The sequence below is a fragment of the Ixodes scapularis genome, unplaced genomic scaffold (genome assembly GCF_016920785.2).
Source record: "Ixodes scapularis isolate PalLabHiFi unplaced genomic scaffold, ASM1692078v2 PGA_scaffold3__209_contigs__length_174095766, whole genome shotgun sequence".
In the NCBI taxonomy this organism is placed as follows: Eukaryota; Metazoa; Arthropoda; class Arachnida; order Ixodida; family Ixodidae; genus Ixodes; species Ixodes scapularis.
In genome coordinates this window covers 86,019,289-86,038,767 of record NW_024609868.1, presented here as the reverse complement: position 1 = coordinate 86,038,767, position 19,479 = coordinate 86,019,289, and the positions used below count along the sequence as shown (strand labels likewise).

General features: G+C 41.6%; 1 protein-coding gene across 1 annotated transcript in view; it reads left to right on the top strand.

Annotated features, from left to right (window-relative positions):
* The window catches only part of LOC115310225 (sorbin and SH3 domain-containing protein 1), a 242,712-nt gene that overhangs the window by 197,706 nt on the left and 25,527 nt on the right, over nt 1-19,479 (top strand). The window contains exons 13-19 of the mRNA XM_042292521.1: nt 1,711-1,807; nt 2,985-3,028; nt 6,143-6,309; nt 12,605-12,658; nt 14,973-15,088; nt 16,646-16,734; nt 18,197-18,334. Of these exons, the coding sequence (XP_042148455.1) occupies nt 1,711-1,807; nt 2,985-3,028; nt 6,143-6,309; nt 12,605-12,658; nt 14,973-15,088; nt 16,646-16,734; nt 18,197-18,334 (705 nt within the window). The remainder of the gene's footprint in view (nt 1-1,710; nt 1,808-2,984; nt 3,029-6,142; nt 6,310-12,604; nt 12,659-14,972; nt 15,089-16,645; nt 16,735-18,196; nt 18,335-19,479) is intronic.

Genomic DNA, 19,479 nt, shown 5'->3' with positions numbered 1-19,479 from the left:
TCTGAAAAGAGACAAAAATTTTGGAGTGTTAAAATCTATATTGCAGTAAAATTTTCAAAATTAAGCTGTGGCTGTTAAGCAAGAGTTAAGCAAGAGAATCTGAATACGTTATACAGAGATGCCCTGACAACCTGTGTTCATCATTCATGATTTTTTTTTATAAAGTTTGAGATTGAAGAAAATGTATTTGTGTATAGCAAGATTTGTAAATCAACTCAATTAGGTATAGCTGGGCGTCTCTATGGGTTTCATTTGTGTCAAATCGGTCATTTCCTTGCCAACCAAAGGCATTGGACTTTCTATGGTCACAGTTCATAAATATAGTTAGATTAAAATTAGCTTATAAATGGAGAAGTGGAATCTTGGGGAACAACCTTTATGAGTACAGCTGAGTTTTCGTTTAAGCATGGTGACACAGTAGTGACAGATTTAAAGGAACAATTTATATTTGATTGGAAAATACTTGGCTCATAGCACTATTCGCTTCAAATTCACTTCGAATACAAAATCCACTATTCACACATGAATAGTGACTATACACCATAATCTGCCATGTCCAACTAAGCAAAATATTATAGGCGGAAGTGTGCAAATATCGAGATTGCAGCCTTACCCTCTTCATCATTGCTTTCAGTGTTGCACATCTGCATTTGCTAATGGCAGAAAAAACATAAAGGACTGGTGGCAGTACCCACGAATGGCCACACGCGTGGGGCGGCAGGTTGCACTACCTAGCCGGAGGCATGTGTCCCACATGCCTTCTACTGCCGTTGCCACTTTCAACTACTTGGCACAGTGTGCCACCCAATGCATGCCTTAATTCATGTGTGGGCTGATGTTCTGTTTTTTACTATTGTTAGCAAATGCTGGCAGGCATGTGAACTGCTGACAGAAGTATCAACTGCCACGTGAGCCACCCGTAAAGAGCTTGCAACTGTTGTTAGACATACCGTGTCAAAAATTAATTTTCTGCGTGGATTTATAGAAGCACGTGCAACAACATAAAGTGAAGAGACAGTACAGCTTAATATGAATTCGCCGTATCTGCAACATTGGTGTTGCTCACTTCTGTACATAAAAAATTGTGCTGATTCATCCTGAAAGATCACCCTCCCGATATTTTCTCCTGTTTATCTCTTCACCGAGGCTGTACATTCATTCAGGATTAGTCGACTAGAATATGTTAGATATCTGAATATTTGCTTGTCACATAGGTGCGGGTCAAGTGGCACAGCTAAGGTGTATGTGTAAAATGTACTTAAGTAATATTTTTATTGTCATCAACTTTTTACAAGAAACATAGTGTGCAACCTCCAGCCTCAGTGTACTGGCTCAACCATGCTCAGCTGCACAGAAATGTGAATCACTCTTTTGGAGGTTGCTTGTAAATGATGCATTTCTCACAATCTTATTTTAGAGGTCGTAGGAGGTGACCGAAATTTGTTACAGAAAGATTTATACAGCAGTAAAGTATGCACCACATTGGAACAGTCGGCAATGTCTAAAACAACAACAGTAATGCACAACAAATAGGGGCAGTGGAGGCAGTATTTATGCCAAGGCACAACCAGCTGTACAGATACCCAGCTGTACAGATACTTTGTCATCATTAGCATGTCGCAGGTCATATAGTAGTTCTTGTCCTGAAATAATGCCAGATTCATTCTCTCTCTCACACCATATAAACATTTTAAATTCTTTTTTGCTCAGCCTGTCAACTTCTCCAGCATCTTACAAGATCCAGCCAAGAAGTATTGCTGAATATGAACCAGGTCATTCATCCATTGCTGAACGGGAGGCCGCCTTTGTAAGTTGGGCACTGGTGGCAGAAATATAAACCTTATTCTGGTTCTTTTTATGTGTATCAATCATACCACTAAACTAAAAATATTGGGATAAAAGAGTATATGAGTGAAAGAATACAAAACTGTCTGTGTAATGATTGCACATGCAGTTAGTGTTATAATTCTATTTTTTTTCAACGTGAAATGAAAAAGTAGTTGAGTAAACAAAAATTAAAGGCATTCATTATTTAAATATATTATTTTACCAATCTCGGATTGAATCACATCTGCCATTGTGCAGAACCTCCTACAGTATAGACCACTTGCAACGTAACCGCTTATAGTGCAGGACCGGGTATGACGCGGCTTTTTTAAACCACCGGTTCGCCTCCCATAGAGCTCCATGTAATTACACACCGCTTAAAATGCAGGCGCGCAAAGGGAAATACCGGTTATAGTGCGGTTTCTGAAACAGCCCGCCGAGCCGACCGACGCAGCGAGCACGCTTCCCTGTGCGACACTAGATAACCAAGATAACAGCGCTAGCTGTAAGCGGAACTCGCGGGGCAAGGAGGTTGCTCGAAGAAGCGGACAGCACCTAGCGGGAAAACACTGAACTGGATGGAACATATTCTTTTCTGATTTTTGCTCGTCCCTTCTGGCTTCCTAAATTACATGTTGTCGGTGGTTGGGGCAATGAAACAGTTGCCCTGTGACTGTCATTACTGTCGTATCGGCATGTTGCTCAGGTCGCTCAGAACGCAACGTGCGCAACCGCGTGAACCAGACCCTGTGTGTTTATCAGCGTTCATCAGCACCCTAGAAGGACAGTATGTAGGCAGCACTTCCACCGCTTTTCTGAAAAAGGTCAATCCTCTGGAAGCTTGCTTATGCTAAAACGTCGCCGCAGGTTTGAAACATATTAAATAAAAATCGGGGCAGGCTATTTTGAATCCATGCTTGCCTGTTCAAATGCGATCGTTGGGCGTTAAGCTGGCAAATGGCACGGCAGAACCTGTTTTAGACCACCATAGTTGCCCGATGATGGCGACCCCTATAGGTCGCTGGAGTCGCGAATAACCCTCGAGCAGTTTGGATCTGGAGCAAAAAGCGCCTTTGGCTTTTTATGATGGGTAGCGTGGTGACTTATGTATGTGGCATCGATTTGGGACTGACAGAATGTCTCCATGACATTTTCAGAGCTCAAGGTACATGCCACCTCTGGATGCTCCAAAGCCAAAGTAGTAAGTGTGCCTGCACGCTTATTTTACTGTTTGTGCATGTACTCAGTGTCTTTGACGCCTTTTGTCATGGGCTTGCGAGCAACGGGCATTCCCTCTTTTAACTCGGGAATTGTAGGAATGCAGTTTGCATCATATGCAGGAATGGAAGTGCTGCGCTATTTGCACCCAATTGTGCCATCAACGAAAGTGTGGTACGTTTCGCGCTGAAGAGCCATTTTTGCTAAGAATTGTGCCATATCTACGCCGAGGTCGGCTTGAAGGAAGCAAAAAACAAAAATCTTTTATTATTGGTCGATCCTAATATAAAAGTAAAAGGAAACTAAATTTACATTTGGACGCTTAAGCTTCGCCTTTAAGAGTGGAACGCTATAGCTACAGATATAAACTGCCTCTTGTTCCAAAGCTGTGCGAGCGTGTCTGCATGGCCTAGTTGGTGTAGTGTGTCTGGCTTGCAACCAAAGAGTCGTGGGTTTGAATCCCGCCTCCACCTAAAATTTTTCAAATGTTTTCTTTAAGGGAGGACATGAACCAAAATTAAAAATTTTTTTGAAAAAAGTTCATGTTTCAATTTTAAGGTTTTCGGTTTTAGAAACTAATTATACATCCTTACACTAAATTTGATAACCATATGCCAAACAGTTACATTGTTATAAAGTATTTTCAACACTTGTGAGGCAGTAAAAAGTACAGGAGTTCAATGTTTGGATGCATTTTTCTCAGTTCCAGTTTTTGCTGCAAATTTCATACGAAGGAATCTTTTGTTCGAAGGTAAAAGTATCCTGATGCCATAATCAAGATTTTTCTGAACGGAAATTTTCTGGGGAATCAAGCTATCTACTTTATTTTGTTTTAAGTTGAACTCCTCATTGAGGAAAAAACCATGTTTTCAAAAATGGACCTAAGACAGATACTATATGCATCTCATAATTTGAGGTAATGACTCTTCCTGAAATATTTACATTTGAGTTACGAGTTACAAAAATTAGGTAGCCCGAAGTTTCACATCCACCACTTTAAATTCAAGCAGTCAAAATGGTGCTTAGTAGATTCATTTGTGTATCATAGATTTCTTAACAAAAAGTCACTGATCTTCTTATGTAGGTATATTAAAGTCTCCTAAAGAGCTGAAAGTCTGCACAGTGCACCTACATCTGGTGTTAAATCTCCCCAACAAATTTCATTCTGATCACTTGAGTAGTTCAGAAGTTAAATCTCTAGCCAGTGTCCTTAAGGCAAATGAATTGCTCTATAAGATGAAGTCATTTGAGACATGCGGCAACCTTTAATTCGCATTACATGTTGTGTTTTAATCACTTTCACTCCACGCATGATATCACGTTTCACGTGAACATTATGGGTTGTTTGAAATTCCCGCGCGAGGTCATGTGGCTGTGACGGCATGACTCTATCGACCAATCGGGATTTTTGCGTTACGCCGGCTTTACTGGTATGCCACCGAGGCTGGCGCGGCACAAGCTCCTTAACCCTATCGTGTTAAAATGGTATTCATATGTATTTTAAGGCGTCTCTTCTCACCGTATAGTATGTTTCTTCTTATGTTAGAACACAGCTGAAGGTTCAAACACATGTTGTCACAAACACACACTAAAAGCATAAGTTGCAGCGCTTGATTGGTTTAGCCAATGAAATAGCACATACAGATAATGGACGAAGGCCATGATGTTGCTCTTTCGATGCTGCGTGATTCGTCCCATTGACTCCTAGCGTCGCCTGCGCTTTTAAGATGAAACGAAGTGTTGAGATTCTTCTCTACCGCGCTCGCCCTGCCTTGTTTGAGTTTCCAGACAATGTCGGCGATATGAGGAGCAAAAAGTCTTGAGAGAAATTACAAAATAGTGCAATGGTGGCTATTATAAAAAGACGGACCCAGTGTCTTTTAGTCTTGGTGATATCACTTGATTATCATGTCCGCTACATGCGTCCATGGTGTGGCTACAGTGTACCGTTGCACTTTCGCCACTCGCATCAACCTTCACCGCCTCACACCAGCGTGCGCATGCGTCGAGCTTCACCGCTTTACACCAGAGTGCTAGGAGCAGCGGTTCACATGGGGGAGAACATAAGTTAGCGCGATTAGCTCAGAAGTTGTGCTCGGTACTATTACAGGTCGACCATCTTAAATCTTGACTGTAGGTTGACCTCCAATTTTAAAAGGATGTGCCAAGAAAGGAGACAAAATGCGGGTCTCTATTTGAACAAATATGGTAGTCTAGGTAGTTCCCGTGCAGCAGTCGATCGAAAGGGCAGCGAACTCCGGCTCAACTCGGGTTTGAACGCCGCTAAAGTACAGTATCACTTTTAAAGCACAAATATAGCTTTTCATAATATTTGGGGGTGGTTGTTTTTGCAGTTTATTCTATTAGAATCTTGGAGTTTAGTGTTCATAAATCTTGCGAGGTACATATTTTTATCTACTGATGTTTCATTGTAGATATGCTGATTTTTGCCGACATTTTACAGGAATCTATAGACTAAATTAACTACTGAGTGTAAAAGTGGGGAACAGGTAGGAGGCTTTATCTCAACTGGAGTGTTGCTCCATGCCTGATTTTTTAACTATTTTTTTTTATACCGATTGTAAATGGAACCTACTTGGACCTCAGTTTTATTTCTAAAAAGAAGGCTGTGTGATTATTTCGCATCTATTCTTACTACAAAAGTTAATGAGTAATTTTCTTCCGTATTCAATAGAAACCCTCAACTAAATGAGTTCAAATATGAACTCATTTAGTGATGCAATTAGATTTTCAACTGACATGCTAACAAACTTTGGCGTCTGCTCCAAAACCGTCGGTTTACTGCTCCAAACGAATATTTTGCCTACTAGAAAACCTGCTACGAAAGGTCCAATGCCACTTCCATCACTGCATATGTCGTAGAATAATATGGCTCATCATTGCTTTGGTTCCTATTCTAATCTAAAATAATGCATATTCAGGTTATATCGAAATTTATATTGAGATTCACATCCCACATATTTGTATTTTACATGCCCTTATCAAAGCTATACTCGGAGTGAGATTTGCAGCTGAAGGGCAGGTACCAATGAAGGTACAGATTGATGTCTTTCCACTTCGACTCCGATTGACCCAGCACACTGAGCGACGGCTACGAGTCAGACACAACGCTAATCCGCAAGGCGGGCCGGCGCATGAACCACCTGGACTCTAAGCAGCAGCGGGAATGGTACAAGGCGGTCCAGCGGGGGGAAGACATCCCCCTCGAGGGGCTGGGCAAGCCTGCTCCAGAGAAGCCACGCGGTGAGCGCGCCACCCCCTTACCTTTTGTCTCTCGCTACAGCCCAACGCTCCCTAGATGAGAATGCCATAGTGCTGGGTTTTCTAAGCCACTTAAGAAGGCCACTGTGGGGCACGGATTGAATGCGAGTGCTGCATCAGCGTTTGGCTGAGACCCGCATCCTCGCCGGTTGAATGCTAGTCCGAGCTGAACGTTGGCGCAGCAGTCATGTCCTGTTTATGCCCCGCGATGGCCTCAGAGGTGCGACATAGAAACTTAAGCACTACAGCCTTGTTATTTAGAAGGTGTTGCCCAGAGCCCTCTGGTGGAGAGAAGATGGTCAGGTTGCATTGGTTGTGTTTGAATGGGATCGCCTCAAGACTTCACTTGGTCGGCACGGCGGCTTGGCTGTGCCGACAAAAAGTGTTTCTCAATCCCTTGTTGAGTGAGCTGGAAAAATTTAAATCTGTTCTATATTCTTGGGTGAAGTTTATGCTCAAAGGGTCTTAATCGTCGTGGAGGGCTTGGTAGAACTTTGACTGCGCAGGCCACAAATTTTAAAATTGTTGTTATTGATGGCGTTATGACTTGCTTTTTTTTTTTTATTTATTACTCGGTTTTTTTTAGATAGTCGAGGAAAACCTAAGAACGTTGGGCAATTTAGAAACTCGGTTATGGTAGATCCCAACCAATTGCTCATTTCTGCTTTTATTATGTGAGTGCTGTTGTGCAGGGTATCCGCTTCACTTTCTCTTTTCTTCTGTAAGAATGTAGGTTTGTCTTAAAATTTTGGAAATGCATTAGGACCTCTGTATAGTAAAGTTGGTGCTTTAAAGGAAAAATTTTATATCTGTATCTTTACTATGTCAGTATTAGAAATGCCTGTACTGGTATTAGTACACGCATACTTAAATTTTGGGACTATATATCTCTATTTTGATTTGGTCAGTCTTCACTATACAGACGCTCTACTGTATGGATGGTCTGGTGTAGTGAAATATGAAATGCAATAAAAAATGTACTGAGATGCCAATAAGGATGTAAAATACAATATTATACTTGATATTTCAAGAACAATCTAAGAGCCTCATTTCGATAGCAAGGAAGGTTTATATATATACTTTGAAACCAAATTGTCAGATATTAGAGCAGAAGTGCCATACTTGTCAGTTGGTCACTTCCGTCCTGATACGATATCATTTACTTCAATCCTTAAGGGCATTTCGGTATGTTTTACATCTAGGCTTTAAACTCGTATACATACTTTCATTGAGAAAAGTGCTTGAGCGAACATTATGATGTCGCATCAAAGGCAATGGTGGTGTCTTCTGCTTCGTAGGAACCGTTAATTAATTGCCTGTCCTTTTGTTTGTGTAGATACTTGTGCTGCTAATTCCCAAAAGATTGTGTCTCTGTGTGCGTACCAAGTACCCTTCGTTTCCCTCGGTTTCTCCTGGGCCACTAACAATGGCAGCTTGGGTTGCGTCTGGAGTGACAAGCAGCTGGTGTGGGGTTGAATAGCGACTGGAGCAAGTCCTTTACTAACGGGCGACAGAGCCCAGGTGTTGTGTGCGTGCGTCTCGGGCGTACTTACTCACACTTCTTTTTTTGCTCCCTATGTGTGGTAGCAATTGCTATAAGCGCATTCCTCCTCGCTGCCTTGCTGTTTGTGTCCTACTTTCCCGTGCTTTTCAAGAGATCTTACGGGGGGGGTTGGCATTGCTGTCTCCGCTTGGGGTGGAAAGTTGTTCAGTTGTCGCCTTCGTTTGCTTTGTGTTTTTGTATTTTACATCCGACGATCTGTAAGTAAGAAGTCACTTTAAGTTACGAGTCAAATCAAATATCACCTCAATATATGTTTTCTAGCGATAACGTTAGAGACAAAGTGAGACACTACGGCTGAAATAACTAAATTAATTTTTTTGTATAGCGAAATGTGGAAAAGTTGATATACAAGTGCTCCGAACTGAGGTTAGCTCAACTGAGTTTCATTCTGCAAACTAACAGTTGGCTTACTTTAAACTGGAATGTAGGCACGCTTCTTTGTGCAAAGGGTACCAATGCACAGCAACTGCAACAATATAGTTACTAGTGCTGACATTCTTGGACTGATGTAAAAGGACTCGACGATGACAGGAATTTGACTCCAGAATCATGAAATATGTGCATTGGTAGAAATAATTTTCTGGAATTTTTATGGCTTGGGAATACCTCGGTTAAATTGTGTTCATTGTGCAGTGCGTTCTATAACTGTCATCCATACCACCCCTCTTGCTTACATTCAGGGATCTGTAAAATTCATGTAGCTTTTTTTTTATTAGACATTACTGAAACTATAATCACCAGGATGGACAAAAACGACAGATCTTTCGGATGTTTCATTGAATGCTGTAGAATATTTATGGGCATGATTTTCAGGTCAAAGCATGCTTTCAATAATTTTTTATAAATTATATACGTAACATTTGTTTAAAAAATTGAACTTAGCCCATATTATCTAAATGGTTACTGCAAGTTCATTACTGCTTGGGTGCTCTTCCAAGGTTTTATACTTGGCTCAGCATAAAACGTTACTTTGCTGCAGACAGCTTATTACTTCACATTTTGTGAAGCTGAATGCCACATTTTTGTCAGGCAATAACTTGGATTGATTCAGTTAAAGGCAGCAGTCAGATTTGAGGGAACAAGATTAGAAACTATACTACAATGATATTGAATTTCATTTAGTACAGTCATTGACCTATGTCAGTGCAACAAAAGTTTGATTTGACTTTGGAGTGTTATCTACATGTCCAGAGAATTTCTTCTATCATACCTATAATGTATACACCTGATTCTAGCAAACTTGATCATGCATTCTATAAGTCAGTTTTATCAGGTGAAATTTCACATCACATTATGTGAAAAAACAGAATGAAGGGTCCTCGTTTTCGAATGTCTGATCACCATCTGAACAGTCAGGTAGTAGTTCAACACTGATAAGGCTATACCTTCAAGCTTCATCACATGTATATAAGACCAGTGAAATATGCCTTCGAGGAATATTTAAGATACTTCGATAATTATGGCTAGCAGATGTTCCGGATACCCTAAAATTTATAAATGGCAATCTGACGCTTTTGTGGCATGCTCATGAGCAGAATGAGAAATAACCAGATCTGGTGGATCATTTCAAGAGAGGGTGAGGTAACATGAAACACTGACACTGCACGTTCTCCACCTTACATGTGGTGCATCGTCCTGTTGCATTGTACAATGACACGTGTGTTCTCTCCTTGCTGCAAATGTGACTAGTTTTTTTGTTGTTTTTCTGTTTTTCCCTTTTGTGTTGTCTTGGTGATGGCTCTGTGTTACCTCCTCCTGCTAACTTCCTGTCGTCTCTAAAGGCCCGTTCACACTCTTGCAACCGAGTACGACCGAGAGAGACGAGACTTGTTGAAACCTCTTAAAATTTCTTAGGACAAGAGAACACACTGGCACGCTGGCGCCATCTATGCGGTGACCCTGGAACTGCATTTCACGAAAGCGAAGGTTTTGCGGTATTTCCGAGGTCAAATGTGCGTAATACCCATAAGAAAGGCTCGTTTATAATGTTGACAAAAGTTTTTCGAGCCAAGAAAGAAAGGATATGTGCGAGAGAAATAGAATATATGCCGGACCGCCAAGTTCACACTGCTACCCAATAGATGGGACCAGTGTGTCCTCTCGTTGTAAGAGGTTTTAAGGAACCCAGTCTTAAGAGGTTGCAAGAGTGTGAACGGGCCTTAAGAAAGTGACTTCTGTTTGTGTTTTCTTGCTGTGCTGTGTCTCTTTCTAAGGCAGCCTCTTCAAAAATGTATTTTTAATTGAACATGTTTTTTGTGGCCGAAACATAGTTTCGGTTTTATCTCTCATTCTATGGGCACAACTTTATTGCACAAAAGTGGCAGAAGGAGCAGCCCACGTGCACAAATCCATGCCATTGAACCATTCTGTGAAGAAATGAGGTACTAGTATTGTCCTCACATGGCTATTAGCCTATTATACAAACCACTGCTTTACCATTTTTGGTTTTCAGCTTGAACCGTCAGTGGCATTATGAACTGGCACAGGCACATGCTAGCTGAAGGGGATTGAAATGCCACATGGGGTGCCTCTGGTATGCTAAGCCATGGAACCTGATGCCACAGTGCGACAGTAGGGAGTGTGGCAGCCCATTCCAACCTCCCTTTTAATGGCTTATCATACCCTAGGCTCCCTGCAAGGCATTTCTGTTCTGGCCCGAGCACTGCAGTACCAGCTCATAGTGTTGTCCCCTGTACATGCCACTGAAGCAGCCATTGCACTGCCAATGTTGTGCCAACACAAATGCTGGGCTGTAGCGAAATCTTTTAATGCTATAACTTTTAGGGTGGTGCAAATATTAGATTTTTCTAAAAGTAGTTTTGAATAGTATGGTATTTAATATTGGCTTAGAGAAGAAGTGCAATATTCATATACTTTTCAAAGTGTTGATAGTGGCAATTTAGCTCTTGTTTAGTGCGCTTCTCGCCAAGCAGTTGTGCACTGCAGGGAAGCCAATACCCACAGAGCTTGCGAGCTCTGTAATTATTGCTTCCCCGCAGTGGACAGGTGCTTGATGAGACGCGCATTTAACGAGGCTAACCCGCCATAATTATGCAGAAGTATATGTTAATCTATAACGAAAAAATTTGAGACTGGAAAATAGTGAAATAGCAGACAAATGCATATGCAGTGTGTGTATTTGTCAGTTTCTTTTTTTTGATGGAGTTAATTTATTAGTTGGCGTGCATGAGTCACTTTCTTCATTAAGTATATGTTAGGCAAAAGTATCTTGACAACCCGCATTCATTGATCGTGCTCTTTCTTTTTGTTAATTTTGAAATTGAAGAAAGATCATTTGCATACAGCAAGCAGATTTATGAATCCCTTCCATTATGACAGCTGTCGCAAGTAGGTTGTTTATGTGCTCCAGCACATAAATATAGTTAAATTAAAATAAACTAATTTACTAAAAAGCAGAAAAATACTAAAAAAAATAACTGAAATGAACACACAGTGGACAATTGGAAGGTTGTGAACAACCTTCACGAGTTCAGCTTAATATTTGTATAAGGCTGAACTGCACGTAATCGATTTAGCGAGCAACGAGATGAGCGACGGCACAAGCGGCGAGAGTCAGCAACGAGCAATGAAAATTTCTTGCTGTCGCGCGTCGTGTCACTCGGTTTTTGGATTTTGTAGAAAACATCTCTCATCTAGAAAACGTCACACATCATGCGGTTTGCTTCATAGCATGACTGACTGAGCGGCAGTGAAGCGGGTTGCCGTTGCTTGTCTCGGCGGTCGTCAAATTGCTTACATGCGGTTTATGCTTTAAGCATGGTGTTCAGTAGTGAAAGGCTTGAAGAAACTATTTGATATTTGATTAGAAAATATTCGGCCAAAACATCTATTTGCTTCGAATTTGTTTTCAATTTGCATCAAACTCAAAATTCAATATTCTCACAAGGGTCATACTCATGGCAGTTTTTGTCACATGCTGACTCCAAACTTCTAGTCTTCAACCCATGTCTGATTTCTGACACAACTAAACTTTTTGATGTTTATTATCTTTCACATCAAAAGCCTTAACTTCAAGCTTGGAATGAAAGATGGATTGATATTTTGTTATGCTGTTCTTAAGTGAAAAACATGTTTTTATGTTGTGTTGTTGCATGTTGCATGCAATGTCCTTCTCGCTGTGATCATCTTGCATGTGTGTCATGACGCAGATCATAATGTGTGTGGTGTGTGCTATGCGCTGCTTGCTGTGTGGAGTCAGATCGTCAGAAGCTAGATGACTAAGGTAATTTTTTTTTAATTATTTTTAATTTGCCTATGACTACGGAAAATAGTGTGAATCCTTAAGGCAATGTAGTGACTTTATTCCACGTAGCTCGTCAATGCGTGTGCTTGTAACTGCACGTGATCAGCAGCACAGGCTGGACAGAGCACGTTTGTCGCAGTGCATAGCACACCACATATGTTGTCATCTTTGTCAGTTCTGTGTGAAGCCCTTGCGGTTTGTTGGCATCTCCCTCATCTCGTGGCCCATCTCATCGCACCTTGGGGCAGCTCTGTAACTTGGTGGCAGGTCTTCTCTGCAGCACTGCTTCTCTGCCCAAGCATCCACTGTCTGACAGCTCTTCCTCCGTTTTTCACACCCTTCCAGCAGTGTCTTTTTGAGCTGGAAGGGGTTTTGAGGCATGCATTGTCTGGCAGCACGGGGGCCCGATTGTACTGACAGCGACACTCTTGATGTGTTGTCGCGAACAGAGCCTGTTATTGGACCGTATCCACCGGACAATTCAGACCTCGACGAGTATGAAGGTAGGACCATGGATTTTGATTTGTAGCTCAGTGGGGAATCTGTGTAGTAGATGATAGACTTAGGGTTAGCGTTCTGTCTGTTTTTTGGTTTTTTTTTTTTTAAATTGTTTTTTTTTCTTTTTTATGCCAGCGAGCTATTAGAAGAGGGCTTGCACATTTATCTCTGGTTTTGCTTCATTTCTTGCTGACTCATTATGAATTGGGGGTGTATGTTTTGAGCCTCTCCAAACTCTCGAGGGTCGATCTTGTAAGTTTTTTTTTTTATTAATTTTACGAATGAATACATTTGTGTGTGGTCTGGCTGGATGTCGGCAAGGTTGTCAAGTGGGACGTTGGAAAAAATTTTAGTGCACAAGGTTTTTGTGGGGTGTGGACCTTTTTTTGGGCAGATACAAAAATAATATTGAATGTATATACAGCTCTAGTTAGCCACAACAGCATACCTTTGTGTAAGCTCATAACGTTTTAACAAGCATCTGTATGAGACGGACTATGGAGGCACTTATACATGTTTTATTGATGGATCCTTATGAATGCTATAGGACGACATGACCGTCCTACCTTGCTGAGCGCCTATCGAGGAAGCATACGGACGGTGTTTTGTCAGTGATACTGATACAGTTGCATTGCCCTAAACATGGAAGTTGTGGGTACTTAAATAGATTCCTGCATTTTTTAGATATTTTCAGCTGCCTATACATTCAGTATCCTTTTGTATTTGCTAATTGAAACGGGTCTCTTCCAAAGGAAGTGTCCTTCACTGTTATGTCCCTGCTACTTTGGCAGAGAATTTGGTTTATTATTATTTTTGTTTCTACAATGCTTTTGTGACATCCTTTTCGTGGCACAGCTGAGTTTGCTTGCAGTTGGAGGCTTGTCCTGGGGGTCACAACATAAAATTCAATCATGCCTTGATTCTGGTTCTGAATGTGCTATAGTTAATGTGAGTGACCTTTTTTGGTGTACCAATAGTTCACCATGGCTTGGAAAATAGCTGTGGCTTTTATCCATCACCAGAGCTAATTCACAAAGAGAAGGATACTTTGGGTTGGAACACCAGTGGACTTGTGAGCATGGAAATCTATAATTATACTCGCAGCACAATCTTGTTTTACGTTTTGCAGAATTTCAGAAACCCTAGAGCTGTTTCACCCTTTTCCTTTCTATCACCAAAGTGAACAGATAGTTCTATGACAATCAAAAGTATCTGTCCATGCTTCCGTAGTTTCGTGCTTAGCACCCCTCTCGAGTGTTCTCAGCCCATGGGAAACATAGGTCTCTTGAAGCACCGAAAGTACAACACAAATAAAGAAACTCTTTTTCATGTAGAAAACGAACCAGCGTGTAATATGTTTGCATATAAAACACATTTTACTATGGGAAACAAAGTGAAAACTATTTCACATCTTATGCAGGATTCATGCCCACAGGTAATTTAGCCACATTCCCGTTGAAACGATGGGGAAAATATTTGCGACTCACAAAGGACACACGGGTTTAACAGTTGCTCGAATGAAATTTAACTAAATGACTTTCATCTTACCTTGTGTAACATGGGCACGACAATTCAATAAAAGTTTTGTGATTTCTGAAGTTTCTAGACTTTAAGGGCTGTGCTGTCGAATAAATGTGGTATTACCATAAAATAGCGAGCAGGCACCCGTTTAGAAATTTAGTGAGGATCCTGAAAAACTGGGGATAAGTGCTTGTTAAGGCCATGAGCAGTAATGCAGAAAGTGCTCACGATAGAGTGGGCTTCACCGCACTGCACTGGACAGCTTGGAGAAGCTGCTGATGTGTAAGAGCATCTCAGTTATCTACCTAGGTGAGCTCAGAAGCCCGGTGGGGGTGCTTGACATGTCCTTCGTTTGGTTTCAAAACAAAAACACATTAGACATTTGTGTTTCGACAGCATAAAGTCGATTTGCCTTTGAGGTATGGTTACACTGTGGGCAAGAAATTTAGCAAGTATATTACAACTGCCAGCTTGGGGGCTCTTTAATGTGCATCGTGCAGTAGCCATACACGACCGCACACCAATACAGTGCTTGTCTATATCGAAACAGACAGGGGTGGGGATTGAACTCGGGATCCCCGGACTCTGCTGTGCAAGCTTGAACTCCACGTGCTCAGAGCTGCGACGCGCTAACACGCTCGGCCACCGATCTCCCCCGTTTGGTTTCCAAACACTATCGGGATACGGTTCGTGCTCGACGTTTTACGGTGTTTCACTTGACGATTTAAGTTCAGGCACTCGGAATGCGAGCGAGCCTGTTACTCGAAAGTGGAAAGTTTTTCCGCCGTGCTCACGCAGCGCAACTGCACCGCTACCTGGAGTCGGAGGTGAACATCCACTACAAGACCCCCGTGCGCACAGTCGAGAAGGAGTTCATCGAAGAGGAGGAGCTGCGGAGGAGGCAGGAAGTGGCCGTAAGGGACAACCGCGTCCCGTGCACTCTGCCGTGCGGACCAAATGGTTCCAACCAACGCCACCTAGAGGACGAGGCCTGCGTCTTTCCTCCTCTAACGTTGTCACTGTAGTGACGATGTCTAACTGTGGTGATAGACGCGGGACGTGGCTTATCACGTTCACACTTCTTGCTTTGCGTTTCGTTCTTCGGCTTTCTTACCGGCTAATTCCGCAATCTAATTGACTGTAGAGCAGTAATAACATTCTCGGGAGTCGCTGTAACTTGCGTTTATTTAGTTATTAGTGACCGTAGCGCATCCACGTTGCACCGCCTGACTCGCGTCTGCTTCGATGAGAGTGCATCTTGCAGCGTCTCGCAACGGACACACGACGCGGCAACGCTAAGACTTGTTTGTGCGTCTGCCGCTTTGCCACGTGCTCCCATCGAACTTCGGCAGATTTGCTGCTTGTTGTGGGTCGGCGACCTGCTAGTGATGACGTAACACGTGAGGCCTCGTCTACTAGGTGGCATTTATCCAGCTCGCTCTGAACGAGCCACAAACATTGGTCTCGCAGACTGTACCACCATGATGTGCAGCAAAGGAATGAGTTGCATGGTGAATTTTTTTTCGCGAAAGTAGCGATAGACGAAATTGTCTCATTCGGAAGTTTATAAAGAGAAGTCGGAGCTTCTTTTATGGAGAGTTGGGTGGATAAAATTATTGTTAAACTCTAGGAAAGAAAGAAGCAGTAGTGAGTTTTACTTCTGATTGCTGTTTCATCAAATCAGACTCTACAATGGAAAACAATGTAGTTTTTCGCCCAACAAGAAATTCGCTTAATCAAGAAGGTCTTCCTGAGGTGATTTCAGTTCTGTTTTGTTACTTTCAATTCATGAGAGTTCTCATATTTTCGTGGGAGGAATTCACTACCTACCTAGTCACATCTTTGCTGTACACTACAATTACAATTTTATGCTCTGTAAATCTAGTCATTGCGGTACATTGGTTAAATAGATTTGGTCTGTTCGGTACATCTGGTGGTTTTCTAGCATGTGGCTGTAAAGTTCTTGCTTAAAACATTTATTTTTTTTCTTGCATACTGTGCGCTGCATCACTTAAAGATATTGTTTAAACTGCCATATTGCCAAGCCACAACTACTCAGTGTTGCCATATTTTATCAGTACTTCAGGAATGCTTCTCACCTCTATTTCTAATTGACATTAACATGCCTCAGGAAGCTGTGGCATATTACTGAATAACAGTACATTATTATCGATAACTGTGCCCCCGAATTATGCTGGAAACATGAAATATATCTAGTTCAAACTTTTTCATGTAATATGGGATTGCAGAACCCTGGTTTATTGAGCTAGAATTTCAGTGTGAGCTTGTTACTAGTACTTTGCATGCATTATCATAGGCATATGTAAGCAGCATCTAATTCAGAGCCCTTAAACAGTGTTAAAGTTTGAATTTATATCAAGTTGCAGATGACTGATTACACAGGCAACTCTCGATGTCGGTGTCACACTGCTTTGATAAAAATAGGGCTTACCTTATCTCTTTGCACTTAGATGAGGAAGTTTTATGAAGACGAGTTCTACAAAAAGCAGCTGCAGCAACAGGCTGAGATTGAGATGCGGCGGCACAATGACTACTTTACGTGAGCCATTCTTTCTTCTATTTCTTTTTGCATGCCATTTAATTAGCTTGTGGCCTCATTCAATGCACATAATATAGAATTAAAAGTAATCTCTGACCTTTTTATGTGTTGCTCCATTAACCAATAATTAATTATTTGCATTGTAAGTTTAAAGAAAAGTGGATGGATATTCTCAAATGCTAGGCTTGTACACTTACGTGAAAGAAACGTTTAAACTAACAATCATTGTTTTGTTTCTTTTATGGAGGAGGATATTGGAGTAAAAATCTGTGCTATCGGTTCCTGTGTTAGATTTATTGACAAAACGATCTAGCTGGAAATTCAGCTTGACTACAGTGAAATCCGTTTAGAACGAACTCGCATACAGCCAAATATTGTGGATATCGAACTCGCAGAAAATTTAGATAAAAAGGCACGTAAAAAGTACTTTTTATAACGAGCAACACATTGGCTATATCAAAATTTTTTCCCCGGGAAGGCTTTCAAAAACGCGCAAAAGAATTGTCTTCTAGCCTGTCCCTTCCCTCCCGAAACAAGTAGGAAAGAAAAAAAAATTCCAAAAACTCAAGCCGCGAACAAAATTGAGCGAAGAGAAGTGAATTAGAAGGAGAGAAAGCTAAAACAACACTCTGCTTGCACTCACAAAAAAAAAAAAAAAAAAAACTTTTCATCCCAAAGTGGTTGCCCACGAAGAGAAGCGATTCACAAGGGGAAATAAGCTCAAATTAAAAAATCTTCACGCACGCAAAAAAAAAAAAAAAGAATTAGCGCATTCTTACAAGGCGGAAGCGAAGAGATGAGAAAGAAAGAGGAGCTCTCACCTTACAACAAATGCATCGCTGAAGTTCGTTGTAAATGGTTTTTTCTGTATCGAACTACTTGGTACATCGTACTGATCGTAGCTTTTGATGCTGTTTGTTATAAACAGGTTTGACCATACTCTTTCCACCGTTTTAGGACTGCCGCAAATGTAAATTTATTAGAAACCAACATTTTTTTTTCCCTTTGTTTTCTGATCTTGGGAATTCCACACGTTGAGTTTCAAAACATCCTTATGAAAAATTGTGAGACATTCTCTAGAGAAACTAATTTATGTAAATTGGTAAATCAACGGCAGATTAGTAAAATTATCCGACTCGGCACTTCCATTCAGTATATTTTATGCCCGAGTATATGTTAACAAGAAAATGCTTTTAGACACGTTTTCCTTTGCTCCCTTTTTTTTTCCCCATGTTTTCCTATCTCTGCCTCCTTGGTGTTGAGGTTCTGTTTCAACTCCTCTTGAGTGCAGTGGGTAGGGCTAGAACCCTGTGTAGCCATTTCTCTAAGAAACACGTGGGGCCTCGCTCACAATATTCTTTCTTATGTTCCCTTTACATTTGGCTAACCAAAAATAACGGTCCTAGCTTATAGTTTGTTGCTACGAGCGTCCAAGCGGACTGAATATTTTCGGGGTGTGCAGGCCATCGCAGAAATCCCCAATTCCTCTGAATCGGTATGAAAACTCGTTTGAGACCTCTTCATCACGCCCTTCCAATCGGACTCCCGAACCTCGGACTCTGGCCAAGGTGCTCTACAACTTCTTGGCTCAGTCACCCAAGTAAGTCGGCTTGAGCTACTGCTTCATTAAAGGGCATCTGATAAGTACTGTTTATTAACATACATTGTTTGCTAGCCATTGTTGATGTTTAAACTTCTGGCATGTTTAACATTGTAGGCAGCTCTCGATGTAACACGTTAGAGCTCGTTTGATTTCTGCTTTTCAAGACATACCATATTTTATGGACTATAGTCTGCACATGGCTTATAATCTGCAGGGACAAATTTTGGCTGAAAAAGAAAGTTTTTGTTTTTAGATAGTCTTCATCCGGTGCATAGTTCAAACCTGGTGCACAGCTCTTACACAACATTCTCGTACACAGCACATTTTTAAATATGCTCACTTTATTACCGCATAAAGGAACTTGTTGTATCAAACAGAAATCGTCCTTAGCACAATCTGTCATTCACAAAATCTATGAAGTCTCGTCATAATGAACAGTATTGGAAAGCAAATCCTTATATAGTTTTCACCTGTAGACAGTCTGGATTGCATAAAATGTTAAACATGTATACAGTCCGTGAACTATACACCAACTCATGTTTACAAACAAACCGGAGCGCTCCTAGCGGATGCCACCGGCGCCGCGCATGCGCGGTGGACGGTGGGCAAGAAGCCCGCCGTCGCCCATAAACAAACCATTGCATTGCGTTGTTTTCGGCGTCGGTGGGAGTCCCCGTGCTCTTTTACGCGTTAGAATTGTTGATTTTACGTCCTCCTAACAATGTCTGACTACTTGAGCGGCTTCAGCAAAATTAACGATGCAAAACTTCGCGTGAATAATGTGACTTGCGGCGATTCATTTCACGCGGACGCCGCAGAACGGGCGCTAAAGCCTGACTCCCACGATGAGATTCTGCTCGCTATTTTCAGTCGCGACGTCGCTCGGGCTGCAAAAGCGTGGACCCTAGCTGAGATGGTAAACGTCGATACTGAAAACCGCAAGTAGAATCGGGCATTACAAATCGGTGATGGCCACTGGTAACAATGATCAACATCTTGTATCTACTGTTTACACTTAGCCTATTTACCCCAACCAACCTTCAAAAGTGTTTTGAGGCCTTCACTTAGTTCTTATCGCAATTATAGGGTCAACGTTTGGTTTACGGGCCGCTGTTGTTTGAACGCGCTGACGACAAAAAGCA